Source organism: Leptopilina heterotoma, unplaced genomic scaffold (genome assembly GCF_015476425.1).
Source record: "Leptopilina heterotoma isolate Lh14 unplaced genomic scaffold, ASM1547642v1 Lhet_22, whole genome shotgun sequence".
NCBI classification, from domain to species: Eukaryota; Metazoa; Arthropoda; class Insecta; order Hymenoptera; family Figitidae; genus Leptopilina; species Leptopilina heterotoma.
The window spans coordinates 134730-155015 of record NW_025110937.1 but is presented as its reverse complement, the minus strand read 5'-3'; the positions used below and the strand labels follow the sequence as shown (position 1 = coordinate 155015).

At 23.2% G+C, this 20286-nt stretch overlaps 2 protein-coding genes across 3 annotated transcripts in view; one reads left to right on the top strand and one right to left on the bottom strand.

Moving 5' to 3' along the window:
- Positions 1-20286, top strand: part of LOC122502006 — a 124200-nt gene that overhangs the window by 29236 nt on the left and 74678 nt on the right. The gene's annotated exons all lie outside the window — the stretch shown is intronic.
- LOC122502011 lies at positions 2787-7948 on the bottom strand. 2 transcript variants are annotated; one of them, XM_043611852.1, is made up of 3 exons: positions 7672-7948; positions 3964-4024; positions 2787-3903 (listed from the first exon to the last, which is right to left on the bottom strand). In XM_043611852.1, exons 2-3 carry the CDS (start codon positions 4007-4009, stop codon positions 3590-3592), a joined length of 360 nt encoding a protein of 119 aa, XP_043467787.1. In that variant the 5' UTR covers positions 4010-4024; positions 7672-7948; the 3' UTR covers positions 2787-3589. The 2 variants fall into 2 exon arrangements, with proteins under 2 accessions (XP_043467787.1, XP_043467788.1); XM_043611853.1 differs by lacking the exon at positions 7672-7948 and adding an exon at positions 7417-7656.

Genomic DNA, 20286 nt, shown 5'->3' with positions numbered 1-20286 from the left:
GCCAAAGGTCGGGAAAATCAAGGAATTTAGGGAAACGACAGGGAAAGTAGAATTGGTCAGGAAAATCAGAAAAAGTTTGGGATTTTTATTAAAAGTACTGGGAAAAGTTAAAGTTTTAAAATTCATAAAAAAATTCTGAAGTTTTGGTGTCTTTTTTGTTTGACTCATAAATTACCACTAATTCTAATAAAAAACCTTCAAAAAAATTTTTTTATTTCTGCCAAGAATGTATTTTTTAATATTATTTAATTATTACAAAAGTTTTAACGCAATTATCTTAAATAACAAAATTCTTCACAGAAATTCAATTATTTTCAAAAATTTAAATAAAATTCTTTGCAAAGTTTCAATTATTTTTAAAAATAACAATATTCATCACAAAAATTCAATTATTTTCAAAAGTAATAAAATTCTTCGAAGAAATTCAATTATTTTCAAAAATTTTATCGAATATCTCGTCAAGAATTCAATTATCTTTACAAATAGCAAAAATCTTCACCAAAAATTCAATTATTTTCGCAAAAATTCAAATAAAATTCTTTGCAAAATTTCAATTATTTTCAAAAGTTTTTCGCAATTCAATAATTTTCAATATTTACTATTTTCATAAAAATTTATCGAAAGATTTAAATATTGAAAAAAAATTTGATACAATTTTACGAAAACATTCAATTATTTTCATAAATAATAAAATTTAATTTAGGAATTCAATTATTTTCATCGCAGAATTTCAAATATTTTAATACAATTTTGAATAAATTCCTTGAAAAATGCAATTCTTCTTAAACATTTTTTTTAAACTTGAGAAAAGAATTCAATTTTAAGAAACATTCAATTATTCTAATAAAATAATAAAATTCGTTGCAATAATTCGAATATTTTCAAATAACATTTAATTCATCAAAGAACATCAATTTTTTTTCAAAAATTTTTAAGTAATTTTGCAAAAGAATTCGATTAGCTTGATAAACAACAAAATTCTTCCCATAAAATCAATTATTCTAAGGAATTTTAATAAAATTGTTTTCCAAAATTCAATTATTTTGTTAAATATCAAAATTCATGACAAGAATTCAATTCTTTTGAAAATTAATAAAATACTTTGCAGAAATTAAATTATTTTCAAAATTTTTTAAAAATTCTCGTCAAGAATTAAATTATCTTTATAAACAGATAGCGAAATTCTTCACAAGAATTAAATTATTGTCAGAAATTTTAATAAAATTCTTGGCAAAATTTGAATTATTTAAACAAAATTTAATAAAATTCTTCGCATGAATTCAATTGTTTTCAAAAATTATTATTTAAATTCTTCTCAGGAATTTAATTTATTTTTAAAGATTTTAATAAAATTCTTCAAAATGATTTCAATTATTTAAAAAAATTCTTATAAAACTTATAAAATTCTTTAATATAATAAATTTCATTAAAATTTTAATTAAATTCCTTAAAAGAAATTAAATATTTTCAAAAGTTGTTGATACAATTCTTCGTAAAAATTAAAATTTTAAAAACATTCAATTATTGAATAAATTATTTATTTTTGTATTTATTTGAATTCTCGTAGAATTTAATTATTATTTTTCGTACTTTTAACTAACAATTCTGTAGAATTAATTTTTTTTTAAAAAGTTTAATTGAATAATAATTGAAGTAATTGATTTAAAGAAGAATTTTATTTGAAAATTGTAGAAAATAATAATTGCATTGAAATTATGAAAATAATTTTGAAGAAATTACAGCAACAATATTCTTATAATAATAAAAAAATTATTTTGTCACTCGGTCATCTTTAATTATTATAAAACATAAAGAAATGGAGCATTTCGAGTCGAAGACTCGGAGTGATCCATTTCTTTATGTTTCATAATAATATTCTTATGAGTTGTTCAATTTGAAAATGTTTGATTTTGAAATTTTTGAATATCTCAATTCCAATGAAAAAAATGATTAAATGTTTATTTTAAATAAAACTTGATGTTTTCGAATAATTTTATTTTTGAAGAAATTTGTAAATAAATGTAACAGAACATTTTTTCAAATATCTAATAATTTTTGGAGTGAATCAGAATATTCTTTAGGGTGAGGGAAAAAAAAAATTCTGTCTGGAAATCAGGGAAAAGTCATTGAAAAATAAAGTTAAATTTTTGTGGCAACTTTGAATTTAGATTTATCGAAAATTACTAATTTGTTTTTGTATCTATTTTATTAAATTATGTTTGGTATCTGTTTTATTAAATTATGTTTGAATTCTGAATGAATCCTGGTATATTTAAAAGAAAAAATAAATACCGATTATTCCTCTTCGTATGAATGTTTAAAATTGAAAGAAACTCGGGTTTATAAACTTTTTTTGTTTTTTGTTTTTTTTGTTTTAATGGAATGTTTTTCTGTCCTTCATTAAACTTTAAAACAAAAATAGTTGGTATATATGCTCGGCTTTCGTATTTTCGCATTCGATCAAACACGGATTGTGACAAAACTGAGTCGGGAAAATACCGATATCAATATCTGGCTGTGTATACAGTCTGTACAGTCTCTCTGGATATGTAAATTTTTCGTTTAACTTGGTTTGCTCGATTTTTCGTGAAACCTTATTCTCTTGTGTCCAGTTGTCGTTAAACAATGACATATATTCGTTGCCGCAATCGTTACACTACTCAGTGTCAAGCCTCGGGATAAAATTGACTTTTTTTTTTTTTTTTGGTGGCTTATTTGAAAAATTTATGAAAATAAAAAGAAAAAAAATTGTACATTTCCAAAAGGGTAGAATTATTTCTTTTTGGTTGAATAGAATAGACGTATTTATTATCAACATTTATACAGAGCTATAAATATTTTATTAATTTTGACGTGAATAACGTCTTGTATACACGTATATAGGGGAGAAAAAAGTATTTATGAGAGATAAAAATATTCTATTGGAAATTCCACTTTCTGTAAACAGAAATTCTTTATTGGAATTGAACTTTAAGTCAGCTTGGAGGATTTCTTAAATTGGATGTTTGGTTCGGCGAATTTGATTGAATTGTGTGTAAAGAAAGATTGAATTTACAATACAGAATCCATCTTTTCCATATTTTTCACTTTTTATAAATGGTAGTAAACAGTACTTGTAGCAAGCAACTATTCGCACAACTTCTCTTGCTCGGCTGAATACGCAAAGTTCTTTGAATTTCTTAGTAACCTTCTTTGAACGTTTTGCACCAACTTTAAGGCGTACTTGTTAAAAAAAAAAGTAGGTCACGTCTTTAATACTCCCACAAAAAAAAAAGAAAAATCTGTAGCTAAAATTCACAACGACGAAAAAAAAGAAGATTACGTTTTGAAACATACATTACTCACGATAGCGAAGAAATATTCTCGATATTGTACAAGTCAAAGTTAGATATCATTCATAAATAAATCCCTTTCTTGAAAATTTTCTTCCCTATGAGAAAAATGTTAAGCATTTTTCAGAGGAAAGAATATTTTCAAGTGTATTGGATTAATTTTTTTCTCTTTCAAGTAATAATTTAATATGGCAAGTTCTTTTTATCAAGAATAGTCAAATTTAAGTTAATTTAAAAAATTAAATAAAATTAAAAAACTATTCCTCGTTTCGTGTTTCGGCGTCTTCGACAAGGCCAATAAATCGGAAATAGATTCGCATTATCCATAGACAACCGGCTGCTAAATATTTATCTAATTTATCGGCGTAGTAATAGTGATAGTATCTGAATAAATAAAATCTATATTTTACAGTTCCCCATGTTGTGAAATCTTCTTGAAGTCGAAGTTTAGGTGGGTCAGTCACTTCCGCTACTACTTGAGTTTCTGATTTTTCGTCTTCTACTTTATTTTCCGAAGAATTAACATCAGAATCTTTATCCTCATCATCCTTTGTAGTTTTCTCTCTTTCAGCTGTAAAAGATTTATTTTTAGATAAATTCTCATTTCTGTCTTTTATTATTACAAACTTACTTTTCCGGTGTGTTAATGTTGAATCCATTCTTTCTTCAGTCTGCATTTCTTACAGCAAATTCTGTCCAAAGAGAAAAAAGTAATTGTAAAGAGGGAAATAATTATGATTTTAAATTCGATAAATGATAAAAAGAATTTCAGGGTTGCCACAAAAATTTAATTTTGTTTTTTCCTGACTTCTAAACAAAATTTTGAATTTTTTCCTGACCCTGAAGAATATTCAAACCTTCTGAAATTCAATAACGTTTGAGAATATTATTTTAAAACACGAATAAATAGATCACTTCGAGTCTTCGAAATTCAATTATTTCTAAAAATTCACGCTATAATACTTTTAATATTCAATTATAATTTAAAATTTTAAGTAAAATTCATTTTTTAATCAATTTTTATCACAACATTTTTCGAGAATTCAATTATTTAAATAGAAAGATAAACAATTTATTAAATAATTGAATATTTCTTAAAATTGGATTTTCATGAACAATTTTATAAAATTTTTATAAAATAATTGAATTCTTTCGGCGAATTTAAAAAGTAATTTTAAGAAAAAATTGCAATTTTCTATCAGTTTATTTAAAATTGTATGAAACATAATTTAAATTCTGCGATAAGTTTTGTTAGGTATTTATGAAAATAATTGAATTCTTGCAACGAAATTTATTAAAAATTTTTTTAAAGAATTGAATTCCGGAGAAGAAAATTATTATTTATAAAGCTAAGTAATTTCTTGTGAAGTATTTTATTCAAATTTTTTTAAATAATTGAATTTCTCAGAATTTTTTAAAACTTTTTGAAAATAATTAAATTTTATCGAGAAATTTCATTAAAAAATTGAAAATAATTGAAGTCTGACGAAGAATTTTATTAAATTTTTTTTTAAATTATTGAATTCCTGTGAAAAATTTTATTTTTGAAAAGAATTGAATTCTTGGGTGGAATTTTATTAAAATTTTTTAAATAATTGAATTGGTTTGAAGAATTTTATTTTTTACGAAAAAAATTGAATTGTTTCAAAGATTTGTTCAAACATTTTTGACGATAATTGTATTCGTAGGAAGAGTGTTATATATTTTACGAAAATAATTGTATTCTATGATCAATTTTATTATAATTTTTTAAATTTATAAGCATTTTAACAAAATTTTTTTAAAATAATTAAATTCTGGAGAAAAATTTTATTATTTATGAAAATAAATGAATTTTTAAGAAGAATTGTATTGAAAATAATTGAATTGTACAGGAAAATTTTATTAAAATTGCAATTTTATTAACTAAATGTTGTAAAAGAATTTTATTTAAATTTTTCGAAATGATTGAAATTTGTATTATTTATGAATTAATTAAATGTTTGCTTAGAATTTTATTACAATTTTTTTAAATAATTGAATTCTTTTGGAAAATTCCATTAAAGTAGTAGATATATATTAAAAATCATTGAATTGAGGAAAGTTTTGAAAAATAATTGAAATTTTGCCAAGAATTTTATTAAAATTTTTGGAAATAATTTAATTTCGGTGAAAAATTTTATTAGTTAAAAAGATAATTGAAACTTTGACAACAATTTTTGTAAATTTTTGAACATAATTGAATTTCTGCGAAATTTGATTTGATTCTACTTTTGAAAATAATTGATTTCTTGAGACGAATTTTCTTAAAATTTCTTTTGAAATAATTGAACTCTTTTGTGAAATTTCATTGAAACAGTAAACGTTGAAAATAAATCAATTTTGACAAATTTTTGAAATTAATTCATTTTCTATAAAGAATTGCTTTAAAATTATTTTCAAAAAAATTGAATTGTTACAAAGAATGTGATTAAAATTTTTGAAAACAATAATTTAATTTTTTGAAGAAATTCAATTAAAAAAATATTTTGAAAATAATTGAATTTCTTTGATGAATTTGAATAAAATTTTTAAGAATAGTTACATTTTTCGAGGAATTTTATTAAAATTGTATTAAAAATAATTGAAAGTCCGCGATGAGTTTTATTATTTATGAAAATAATTGAATTCTTGTAAAAAAATGTTATTATTTATGAAAATAATTTGTAAATAATTGAATTCCTGTGAAATTTTTATTATTTATGAAGACAATTAAATGTTTACGTAGAATTTTATTAAAAATTGTTTTAAATAATTAAATTCTTTTGGAAAATTTTATTAAAATAGTAGATATTAAAAATAATTGAATTGAGGAAAATTTTTGATAATAATTGAAATTTTGCCGAGAATTTTATTAAATTTTTTGAAAATAATTAAATTTCGAAGAAGAATTGTATTATTTATAAAGATACAAATTGAAATTTTGACAAGAATTTTTTAAAATTTTTTCAACATAATTGAATTTAAGCGAAGAAGTTTATCACTTTTGAAAATAATTGAATTTCTGTAATCAGTTGTTCTTAAAATTTCTATTTAAAATTTTAAATTCATTAAAAATTGTATTTTTCTAGAATTTCAAATTAAATCCTTTGAAGTTCATCTATTTATGAAGGTTGTAAACACAAGTCTTTTGAAATCCAATTAATTTTGAAATTTTAGGTAAAATTATTCATTAAATAATTTATAAGTAATAATTTTATGATAGTTCATCAAGAATTAAGTTATTTAAAAAGAAATTATTGTCAGAAATAGAAAAAATTGAAGGTTTTGTATTAGAATTCGTGGTAATTTCATAGTTTATGGGGCAAACAATAAAGACACAAAAATTCCGAATTTTCTTATAAATTCTAAAAATTTATTATTTTCCTGTACTTTTAATAAAAATCTCTGAGTTTTTCCTGAATTTCCTGACCTGTGGCAACCCTGAAATTGTGGACTAAATTGTAGAGAAACTTTTATTTAAGGTTTCAGTTTATTTTTATGTAGTTTTGAAGTACAAATACAGAAACAAATAAAATTTCAATGAAAGCGTGACTTGAGTGTAATGGTCAGGATTGTTTCTAACAACACCTCGTAACTAAATTTTCTTGTTTTATTTTATCGTTCTATTCCAACCTATCATTACCTTCAAACCACAACTATAATAATTTATCGTATAAGTATATTTTTACATCCAGTACAAATTTTACGTTCGGGAAAAATTTAATGTCAACAAGAGAACATGAAATATTTTCGTTTTCTTTTTCTTGATGAAATAGATTTTGATAACGAGTTCTGGCACGTGACTACAGTATTGATTTCGGATTAGATTTGAAATTTTTAAAGGAAACATTCAAGTGTCTTTGCTTACGTACTAATATTTAGGTCTAAATTATTTAAATTATCCTGAATTGTCGTAAGAAATAGAATTTATTTTCAAGGAAAATTGTAAATTATGCAGGCAGTTGCGTATTGAATAGCTTCAAGGAAAAAATATCGAATAATATTTTCCTCTAACATGTGGCAGTTTATCTTTAATCAAAAATCTGTAATCTGTAATCTGTAATACAAAATTGATAGGTACTACCTTCTGTTTAGTAATTTTAGGCCTTTTTTCTACAATTCAACTGAAGTTGAAAAATTTTTTTCTCTAAAGCGTAAAATTATTCCATATGTTTTTTCCTTATCAATGTTTTTCTTTTTACAAAGTTTGCTCATGCGTCAACTTTATAATTGTACGTACAAATATAGTAGATACACATATAGGTTTATTTATAGGTAGAATATTTATAGACACTCTTTTTTTTATAATCCTTTGTAATTATTGACACTTTGTTCATACCTTCGTTCACTGAAATAATAAACAAGTTCGAGTTGCAAATGAGTTGAAATTCGTTTGACAATCACTTGACACTACAGCTGTTAACACAATATATGCTTCGAGTTATTGAGACTAGAACTCTTTAGAATGTAGAAGCTCGCGTGGGAGGAAGGGGAAGACCCACGTAAGCATTGAATACTGGAAAAGTTGATTGTTGTTGCACATTAATTGCTCTATTCGAATGCGGATAGAGAATTGAACTCGTTAATTACTTTCTCTGGGATTCCCCGTCAGTCAGTGAGCAAAATACAGACAAACACACAATCACAGACAGACACAGGCACACAGGGGGAGAAACGACGAGTAGGGCAACTGATACTGTAAATCTTGATAATATCCTCGTTTGTTTTATTCGGCTTTACAAAATTCTCTGGGATAACAAAATTTAAATGCTTAAAATTGGAGAAAATATTTTTTCTCGAGATTTATGTGTAATTACTGATAAAAGTTGGGTTCAAATAAATAAATTGTTGGGGTGTAAAATGTATTTTTTTGTAATGAAAATAATATGAGAAATAATGTTAAATTTTCCTTTGGGTGTATTTTCGTTTCACATTGTCGGATTTTAATAATTCAAAATGGCGGATCTAATATGTCAACCAAAAATATTTAAATTTATCCAGATTTACTTAACATTAAATTTACTTTTGTTTAAACGTTTAAAACTTGTGGATAATCAGAAAATTTTGATTCACTGACTTTAAAAAAACTCCAGTAATTATGGTTAGACAAATTTGTTTATTTTAAAAATTTTTGATCGCCATATTAGATCCGCCATTTTGGATTTTTTAATCTTACATTAAATTTTGATACAGTGACACAAAAATCTTCTGACAATAATTTCTTTTCAAATAACTTAATTCTTGAAGAACTATCATAAAATTATTACTAAAAAATTATTTAATAAATAATTTGACTGAAATATTTTTAATAATAAAAGTTTTAATGAATTAAAAATTTTAAATAGAAATTTTAAGATAAAATTTAAAATTTAAAATAAAATTTTAATTTATAAAATTTAACTGATTACAGATATTCAATTATTTTCAAAAGTGATAAACTTCTTTGCTTAAATTCAATTATATTCAAAAATTCTTCTCCGAAATTTTATTATTTCAAAAGATTTAATAAAATTCTTGGCAAAATTTCAATTATTATCAAAAATTTTCCTCATTTCTATTATTTTTAATGTCTACTATTTTAATAAAATTTCCTAAAAGAATTCAATCATTTAAACCAAATTTTAATACAAATTTCACAGAAATTCAATTACTTACCAATTTTTTATAAATTTCTTTGCACCAATTCAATTATATTTTGAAAAATTTAAATAAAATTTTTTTAAAAATTCTATTATTTAAAAAACTTTTGACAAAATTCTTTATACGATTTAGTTAATAAAATTGTAATTTTAATAAAATTTTCCTATACAATTCAATTATTTTCAATACAATTCTTCTTAATAATTCAATTATTTTCATAAGTAATACAACTTTTCTCGAGAATTTAATTATTTTAAAAATTTTTGTTAAAATGCTTTATAAATTTGAAAAATTATAATAAAATTGATCATAGAATACAATTATTTCCGTAAAATATATAACATTCTTCCTAGGAATACAATTATTGTCAAAAATGTTTGTAAAAATCTTTAAAACAATTCAATTGTTTTCGTAAAAAATAAATTTAAGAATTTATTTAAGAAATTTTAATAATATTCTTCACAAGAATTCAATTCTTTTCAAAAATAAATTTTTTTACAGCAAATTAAAAAAAAATTTAATAAAATTCTTTGTCAGATTTCAATTATTTTCAACTTTTTAATGAAATTTCTCGATGGAATTTAATTGTTTTAATTATTAATTCTTTAATAAAATTCTTGTCAAAATTTCAATTATTATCAAAAATTTTCCTCATTTCAATTATTTTTAATATCTACTATTTTAATAAAATTTTTCAAAAGAATTCAATTATTAAAACCAAATTTTAATAAGAACTAAAATTGATCGTAGAATACAATTATTTTTGTAAAATATATAACACTCTTCCTAGGAATAAAATTATTGTGAAAAATGTTTGTAAAAATGTTTGAAACAATAAATTAAATTATTTTCGTAAAAAATAAAATTCTTCGAAGAAATTCAATTATTTAAGAAATTTTAATAAAATTCTTCACAAGAATTCAATTCTTTTCAAAAATAAATTTTTTTATATGAATTTAATTATTTAAAAAAAAATTTAACAAAATTCTTTGTTACATTTTAATTATTTTCAATTTTTTAAATTAAATTTCTCTATTAAATTTAATTATTTTCAAAAAGTTTTAAAAAATTCTGAGAAATTCAATTATTTAAAAAAATTTGAATAAAATTCTGCATATGAAATTACTTATTTTCATAAATAATATTTTTTTCCGGAATTCAATTCTTTAAAAAAATTTTTAATAAAATTCTTTGCAAGAATTCAATTATTTTCATAAATAACAAAACTTATCGCAGAATTCAAATTATTTTTTATACAATTTTAAATAAACTGATAGAAAATTGCATTTATTCTTAAAATTACTTTTTAAATTCGCCGAAAGAATTCAATTATTTTTAAAAATTTTATAAAATTCTTCATAAAAATTAAATTTTAAGAAATATTCAATTATTTAATAAATTATTTACCATTCTATTTAAATAATTGAATTGTCGAAAAATTTTCTAATAAAAATTATTCTCAAAGAACTTTTTCAAAAATTATTAAAAATAATTGATTTCAAGAAGAGTTTTAGTTAAAAATTCTAGAAATTAATAATTGAATTGAAATGATGAAAATAATTTTGAAAAAGTTACAGTAATAATATTCTAATAATATAATGATTCTGTAATCTTTAATTATTATAAAAATGTTTTACAAAGGTTTAATTTAGAATATTTTGAAAATTTTAATTCCGTTGGAAAAATAACAATGATTATATATATATTTTAAAATGATTTTATTGATGTTTTCGAATAATTTTACAATTAAAAAAATTTGTAAATAAATGTAATAGAAAATTCTTTGACTAATATCTAATTATTTTTAGAGTGAATCAGAATATTCTTTAGAGTCAGGGAAAGAGTCAAAATTTTGTCCGAAATTTAGGGAAATGTTAGGGAAGAAGAAAATGAAATTTTTGTGTCAACCCTGATTGAGTAATAAATAAAATATTATAATAATGCAGAATACAATTTTTTAATAGCTTATTAATAAATTTCCTTTGACGTTGAATCCAAATGCGCTATTTGAAAACAGTTCTTTTTTTATTAAACACATTTATATTTATTTTCGGTCGATTAGAAATCAATGTAATTATCGTCAGAAATGGCTCGATGTTCCTTATAATTTTCTCGCCTTGATTTTTTTTTTTGCATAAGTTTGAAAAACAGCGTCAGAGATATTTCTTTTTCATTGGTTAGTAGATTTTTTCTTTACTCTTTTGAGTTGTACTCGCATTTCCATGTGAAAGTTCCCGACTGAATAAATTTTTCCGCTGGAAAAAATTTAAAAATTAAGCCAAGGAATTTTCTCCCTTGAGGAATTTTTTTTTAAGAAAAAGAAAGAATTTTTTTTTTAAGTTCAAAAGAAAATACATTTACCACACACACACTCACACAGATTTAAAATAAATTGCTGATGTTTTATATATATTTTCGAAGGAAAAAATATATTGCTTTCTGATTTAGATGAAATGAGATTATATGTGTTTTGTTGAAAATGAGAAATATAAAATTTTGTTGTAATTTGAAATTGTATATGTTGTATACATTCGTTAATTGCTTGTCAGTTTTCAAGTTTTGGCGTTTATCTCGATCGTTTTTAGCTATCTCTCACCATAAACAGAATGATATTGTTCGAACCACGTTCTGTTGAACGAAGAATTTTATAGCAGACGTAAATGTGCTCTAGTACAGCAGGCACGTTATTTTTTTTTTTTAGTGGTTTTGTTCGCATAAACTTTAGAAAAAAAAAAAAATGGGGGATGAGCTTTACTCGGAGAAAAGAAACATTTTTATGAAGGCCGATGGAAAGGAATAGAAGTGATTTAACTGCTGTCATTTTTTTATTTCATTCTCATAAAGTTGGTTTGTTTTTTATTCTTCTTCTTTTTTTTTGTTGGATGTACATAACTTTTTAGGCGCAGTAATTGTCATTTAATGGTAGATGAATATTAAGGTGAATTAAAGAGAGAAATTAATAGTTAAAATTTGTCTTAATATTTCTTGTGAGAGACAAAAATGGAAACGTGAAATATTGATTATTCTTTCTGAAACTTTTAGAAAGATAAGAAATGAATAAGGAGGAAATTTAGAAAGACAAAACAGGGTTGTAAAGAAAATCTCAGTTTAAAATATTTACGCTAAGAGATCCTATTTTATCCCATAGTTCTTTAAGGATGTAATAAATAAATGATTAAGATAGCTGGAGACGAAAATAAAAGTTGTCGTTTCTTCTCTTGGGATTTTCTGTTAAGAACCTAATTTTTGCCGAAGTAGGAAAATAAATAATTTGTGTACGAAGAAATTCTCAGTGAGTGCGAGATCCACCTTTCTCTGATAGATTTAACCTCGCAGTGTTTATTTTTTTTTCCCCTTCTTTTTCTTATTTCGTTTATTTGGAACTCAGCATCCTATTCGTTGAGAATAGATGCCGTTATCATCAGTTGATTTACATCAGCAGTTGTTTCCGCGGCGACGCCCTTTTTTCCTCATTCCCTGCTGCTGCTGGTTCTTCCTTTCTCTCCTTCTGATTGCTCCCGTCTTAATTTCCTCCTTCCTACTGATCAGAACTTATTTTCCTTTCTTTTCACCTTCACTTTTCAAGAGAGAAATGGCTTGCGTTAATGTCTTCGCAGGAAACATTCGAGAAAGAAATTCTAATAACAGAAACTTCAAGAAGTGATTTATTTTTGTATAAGAGAAAATTATTTCTTTTAATGAATTTGCTGTTAATCATATATTTAAAATCTTGATGCAAAAACTATTTCAGATATAGATATTTTTAACAGATGACAATTTGTTGGAGCTTTTCTTATTCGGATTAGGTAATTCCTTCATTAAATTAATTTACCATTGTAAATTAATTTAATGAAGGAATTTATTATTGAAGAAATTCATTAACGATAAAATTCATTAATGAAGAAATTCATTAATGAAGAAATTCATTAATGAAGGTAAAGATTTTTCTTGAGGTCACATTCTTTTGACGATGTAGGAAAAAAATTTCAGTGCTTCTTTCTAATTGATTTGATTATATCAGCGATGGGGAAAATTTTTATTTTACAATTTTTATTGCATTAGCGAATCACAGTTTATACACTTGGTGGAAGTATAAGGTGTCATTAGTGGCACACCACTGCAAATTTAATAGAGTTTACTTTTAGTCTTCATTCACTTTAATCGCTTACTTAAACAGGAGTAGAGTTTCTATTGAATGAGTGTAGTTAGAAGGCGCTTTCCTGGATAACATTTTAAAGTTACGTATCTTCTTGAATTTTAATATCATGCTTTACTGCAATACTTTATTTTCTATAGTCATGTACCTTGCACTAATAGATTGTAGTCTTGTTATAAAGATAACTTCGTATTTTGCGAGAAAATGTTGGTAATTATTCGCTTCATATTTCTTAACATCGAATTTGCTGCTTCAAGTTAATTGTGTTGCTGATAAAAAATGTTTTGCTATAGTTAAAAATGCATTGATAGTAAAAAAATGCTTTGCTGGTAGAAAATGTTTTGGTACTATGCAGATTCAGAATTGCCACGCTTTGGCTCATATCAAATTCCCTGACTTTTCTAGGCTCCCCGGGTTGAAAAACGGAATTTTTCCAGGTTTTTAAAACTACATTTATATTTTACAACATTAAATAACTCCCCATAGAATACCTGGAAACAGTATGGAATTTAAAACTTTTTCTGGAATTTTGCCTGTTTTTTAAGATTTTTGAAAAAATTTTGTTCTAGCCATTGTTTAGGAACAGTAAATAATATTTACAGGGTTGTCACGCAACCTGGAAACCTGAAAAACCTGGAAAAGTCAGGGAATTTTGATTGGAATCCTGGAAAAATATTGGTTTTTAAAGTTATTGTGCTTATTCTTAAAATCTAATTTTTCTTTAATTCAATTTTCATAATTGAAATTTCTTAATTCAATTTTAAAAGAGTTGCTTTTACAATATTTCTTTGCAATAATTCAATTATTTTCATAAATAATCAAAAAATTTATAGATTTACAATTATTTTCATAAATAATAAAACTCATCGCAAAATTTCAATTATTTTTAATACAATTTTAATCGAATTTCTCGAAAAATGTAATAATTATTCTTAAAAATTTTATTCAAATTCATCAAAGAAATTCAATTATGGTCAAAAGTTTTAAAAAATTTATCGTCAGAATTTCAATTATCTTTATAAATATTAAAATTTTTGTCCAAAATTCAATTATTTTCAAAAATTTTAATGAAATTCTTTTTAACAAATTAATTTTTTTTTCGAAAATTCTCCTCCAGTCAATGATTTTAAATATCTACTATTTTAATAAAATTTTTCAAAAGAAATGAATTATTTCAAAATTTTTTTATAAATTTCTTCGCAATAAATTTATTATTTTCAAAAATATTCAATTTATGTTTACAGAGATTCAATTATTTTTATAATTTATGTAATACAATTTTTTACAGGGATTCAATTATTATTTTCATAGATAGTAAAATTCATTGCATAATTTCAATTATTTTTGATACAATTTTAATCAAATTCCTCGAAAAATGCGATTATTCTTAAAATTTTATTAAAATTCGTCAAAATAATGCAATTATTTAAAAATTTGTTAATAAAATTCTTTATGAGAATTGAATTTTGAGAAACATTCAATTATTCAATAAATCATTTATTTTTGTATTAAAAATAATTAGGTATTTAAAAAGAAATATTATTAAAAAATTCGTCTCCAGAATTCAATTATTTTCAAAAAAAAAAAATAAAATTTTTAAGCAGAAATTCAATTATGGTCAAAAGTTTTAAAAAAAGTTATAGTCGAAATTTCAATTATTTTTATAATATTAAAATTTTTCTCTAAAATTCAATTATTTTCAAAAATTTTAATAAAATTCTTGGCAAAATTTCAATTATTTAAACAAAATTTAATAAAATTCTTGACAAAATTTCAATTATTTTCAAAAACTTTTCTCAATTCAATGAAATTTTTTTATACAGAGATTCAATATTTTTAATACCTTTTTAATCGAATTTCTCGAAAAATGAAATTATTCTTAAAAATTTTATTGAAATTCGTCAAAAGAATTTTAATCACCTATTTAAAAATTTCTTGATCAAATTCTTTAAATGAGAGTTGAATTTTAAAAAACATTTGATTCTTCAATAAATTATTTTTTTTGTATTTAAATAATTGAATTGTCGTAGAATTTTCTAATAATAATTGATTGAAATATGAATTTCAGTTAAAAATTTAGATAATAATTGAGTTTTGAAAAGCAGGTCTCAAATTATAATCTTTGAATGTTTGAATTTTTCATTTTTTTTTTAACTTAAAATTGTGTACCTAGATTTAATTTTTTTGTAAAAGTTGAATTGAATTTTTTTGAAATTATTTGAATTTTTTATTTTCTAATATATATTTGATTGAAGAATTTGCGAGTACCTGAATAATCGATGAAATTTCGTAAAATTGAATTGTAAATAAAAGGATTTGAAAATGTTGAAAGAAATTTTTCGGAAATTATTAATAATAATTAATTTACACTTTATAAAGAAGAATTTTAGTTAAAAATTGTGGAAAACAATAATTGAATTAAAATAATGAAAGTAATTTTGAATAAGTTACAGTAACAATATTTTTATAATAGGTATAAAATAGTGATTTTATTTTTCTATTAATTTTGATGACTCAGATATTAATTGGCATTGTTCTAGGAGTAGTTTAGGACCTGTAAAAAATTTGTAGACTAAGAATTGTTACTCAACAGAAGATAAAGATTGATGAAAAATAATTTTTTATCTTCTGCTGATTATCGGCTGTGGTTACTTTTTATGAATAGTGAATTAAATTAATTTTGATGACCCAGATGTGACTTCCAGGTTTTTTCAAGGTTTATAAAATTCCTTGATATTTCCAGGTTTTTAGGTTGTTTGGCAACCCTGAGATTTTTTTTTATTAATACTAGAAAAGATGCTATGGTGGTAAATTCTACTTCTTTATTTCGTAAGACTAATTACTCTCCTCGTATTTGTTTGGAGGGGAATTTATTTTCAATTACAGTAAAAGGGGATGATATAACAATTTCATTTAATTTAGAAAGTTAATTTAATTTGTCGATTTTGAAGTTTATGACATGAAGCTAATGTATTGTCGCGATTTAGGAGGTTCACATTTGTGTTTGAGAAAATGCAATTTAATCTTTTCCACTTGCTGCTAGTCTACATTGACTGTATGCCGTAATTGAAAAGCTCTCCGGCACTCATCGCCGATGAAAACTCGTGAGAAATGAGTTTCGTCATCGATGGCTATATCAATATCAATATCAATAGAGGCTGTTTCAACTGCTTTTCCTATAGCTATACTCTAGCTGCATTCAATGCTTTTTTTTTTGTTATAATACAATAGTAAAATGTGCTTACAATTGTAACAAGGTAGTTATTAATTCTATTTTTGTTGCGAATTTTCATATATAGATTTGTTTTCTAGAATTAAAATAATGGAATTTGGGAATGAGAGAATGTTTAGAAATGAAAAGGTCAATTTATAACTTTTTGCTGATAAAGTAGCTTTTCATTTCTATTTACATTTTACTGAAGCTTTTATGAAGGTAAAAGAGGTAAGAAAGCATAGTGAGTTGAAAAGGGATTTTCAATCGAAGGCGTCTCGAAGAAAGTTATAAAGTGTACCTATATCTGTAAGTCTGTAGCCGAAGGCATCGAGTTAGATGCTTGATTGAATATGTAAATTCTCACTACTTACTCGTTTCTAGTAACATAACAGAAGTAGGAGGATAGGGACATGTCGCATAAAATATTTATTAGTTTTGACTGCTGCATTACTGTTGACAGTCAGTTGGAACTTTTTAAAAACTTGTTCTTTTCACCACGCGAATATTCTATCGACACTTTATCGAGTTTGTTTTGTATTTTTTTTTTCGTTCTTCTCACACTTTAGTTTCTTGCACTGATCTCCATTTCTGTGCTTCGCCTCCTCTACTGCTTCAGCCAATGGTTTATGCATTCGCATTTGGTAATCTGTTACTGTCTCTGTAATTCCTTGATTGCAAGACTTTGCCGGAATATTTTAAGACCGCGCGTGTGTGTGTATAGCCAGGACTGAATATTGAATTACAACTAGATTATTCCTATGGTGAGAAAATTGGATATCCGAAACTTCAATTTAGTTTGTGGTAACTAAATATTATTGCTCGGCAATACCAAAAACTTGTACAATTACGAAAAATTCTTGTTCCCGAAAGTTGATGTAAGTTTTAGATAAATGCTACAATAAAAAGCTCCACTATCCAATTGAGTTAATAATTTTATTTTATTCCTTTTTTGATGCTGTAGAAAAAGAAAACCCTTTTTAATTGAGTATATTTTTATTTGCTGGATTTTAAATTATACTTTGATTGTGAGAATTGTACGATTGTACAATTGTACGATCATAATTACCGTGCTCGTTTTTTTTTTGCGAAAATATTTTGTTGTTTCGAATATGATGTAAATTGAGATAGTGCTAGTGATTCAAATATCTTTGACGTGCGGGACAGAATGAAATAGAAATCGTTTATCGAACCATTGCGTGATCAATTTACATATTCAATTGAACGATGCATTGGATGGTTGTAACGCTGCTTCTGTCATGGGGTGTAACTTTACTCTTCTGTTGGTTGAATATTATCTTCTCGTCCGTGAGAAGAGGCATTGAGAGCACCAATAGGCAACTCTCTGTTGAACAGAGATTTCCAAGAGAATATATACGTGGAAGTATGTGTATACATATCGCACTTTTGGTACTAACTCCCCTATATTACCCGATTAGTCGGCGAACATCTTTGGCTGCCTCAAAGACCATACTATCGTCAAATAATTTCTCTAATTTCGCACCAACTTTGAAATGTTATATATCAAAGGATTTGAAATTCCTCGCGTGAATTAATGCGTTTGCGAAAGACTTGAATTAGAATCTCGTTTAAGTTTGATAGCAGAATCTAAATTCAAAGTTTCGTTTGGAATTTAATTACGATTATTTCATCTTTATGTTTATTGGCCAAATTTCAAAGTGATGAGAAAGAAGTTGAGGAATATTGGTTCGATTAGCTGAAACGTACTTGTCTTTGGTTCTTTCATGTTTGATAGCAATCTACTCATGATTTCTTTTACACCTCATTTAAATTTGATGCTTCGAATCTTGGAAAATTGTTGTTTTCTAAAGTTACACCGAAAAAAAAAATTGTTTTCCATTTTAAACGATTCCTCTTCATTTGCAGCATTTTTTCCTCTTAAATAAATTTTTCCTTTCTACTTGAGAGAATTTTCCTCTTTTACATTTTCTATTAAATGTCACTTCCTAAACAATTTGAAGCTGCGTTCAGAAAAACAAATTTTGAATGAATATTTTTTAGAAATCTTAAAGAACGTAGATTTTTGAAAAATTTTAATAATTCAAATCCTTCTGAAATTGGTTACATTTTTTTTTATATAAATATTTAGCTGATTAAAATAATGGATTTATAAAAGAATTTTAGTTAAAAACACCAAAAGGAATATTGAATTTTAGAGTAATTACAAATTCAATTATTTTCAAAAGTAGTAAAATTCTTCTCAGAAATCCAATTATTTTCAAAAATTTTAATAAAATTCTTGGCAAAATTTCAATTATTTTCCAAAACTTTCCTCAATTCAATAATTTTTGATATCTATACTACTACAATAAAATTTTACAAAAGAATTCAGTTATTTAAAACAAATTTTAATAAAACTCTACGCAACATTTAATTGTTTTCCATAAATAATAAAAATTTCACAGGAATTCAATTATTTTAAAATTATTGTCATAAATAACATTTTTTACAAGAATTCAATTATTTTCATAAATAATAAAACTCATCGTGGACTTTCAATTATTATTTTAAATACAATTTTAATAAAATTCCTCGAAAAATGTAATTATTCTTAAAAATTTTATTCAAATTCATCAAAAAAATTCAATTATTTTAAAAACCTTTGCTATATTTTATTTATTAGAATTTGAGGGTAATATTTAAAACATTTTTTATTGAATTACTTTAAAGAATTAAATTATTGTTTTTAAAATTTCTAATGAAATTCTTTCTAAAAATTCAATTTTTTTCAAAATAATTTTAATGAAATTCTTCGTAGAAATTGAATTAATTTCAAAAGTTTGTCAAAATTTATTTATTTTTAATGTCTTCCATTTCAATAAAATTTCACAAAAGAATTTAATTATTTAAAAAGAAATTTTTAAAAAAATTTACAAACATGTTTTTCAAAGTTTCAATTATCTTTATAAATAATAAAATTTTTCTCCGAAATTAAATTATTTTCAAAAATTTTAATAAAATTCGTGGCAAAATTTTAATTATTTTCAAAAACTTTCCAAAAGAATTTAATTATTTAAAAAAGATTTTATTGAAATTCTACCCGAACATTTAATTAATTTATAAATAATAAAAAAAAGTGCGACGCTGCAAAATTTTGATATAAAAAATACTAAATTTTAAAAAAAACTTCCATCAAATTTAGTAAAGTTTTATTAGAATTTAATAAATATTCTTGATATTTAATATAATTATACTAAATTTCATATAATTCTTTTTAAAGTTTAGTATTTTTTATATAAAAATTTCGCTTTGTTGCACTTTTTCCCCAATTTGTAAAACACTTTTACAAAATTTAATTTTATATTCTCTCTCCGTGTGGTATAATTTTCAAGTAAAAATTCATTTAAAAATGGATTACAGTTAAAATTTTAGATTATAATTGAATATTAAAAGTATTAGAGAGTCAATTTTTAGAAATAATTGAATTTTGAAAAGATTTCAAATTAAACTCTGAAATTCTGAATTTTCATACATTTTTAATTAACAATTCCGTGGAAATAATTTTTTTTGAGAAAGTTTCATTGCGGATTTTCTTTTGGAAATTATTTCAAGTTTTTATTTTCTATATATTTAATTGAAGAATTTACGAATAATCGAAATTTTCGTAAAATTAAACTGTAAACAAATGGATTTGAAAATTCCCAAGGAACTTTGTCAGAAATCAGAAATTATTAAAAATAGTTGATTTAGAGAAGAATTTTAGTTAAAAATTCTAGAAATCAATAATTGAATCGAAATGATGAAAATATTTTTAAAGAAGTTGCAGTAATAATATTCTTATAAAATAAAATAATGATTTTAGCAATTTTCTTTTCTAATAATATTCTTATATTTTATTTAATTTAAATCTTCTGAAAATCTTAATTCCTATGTAAAAATAATAATTATTAAATATTTATTTAAAAAAAAAAGTTTTAAAAGCCTGG

Coding starts and splice junctions, on each gene's coding strand:
- LOC122502011 (XM_043611852.1), bottom strand. CDS start 4,009: ATGCAGACTGAAGAAAGAATGGATTCAACATTAACACACCGGAAAA. Junction 3,904..3,963: donor AACATTAACACACCGGAAAA/GTAAGTTTGTAA, acceptor AATCTTTTACAG/CTGAAAGAGAGAAAACTACA.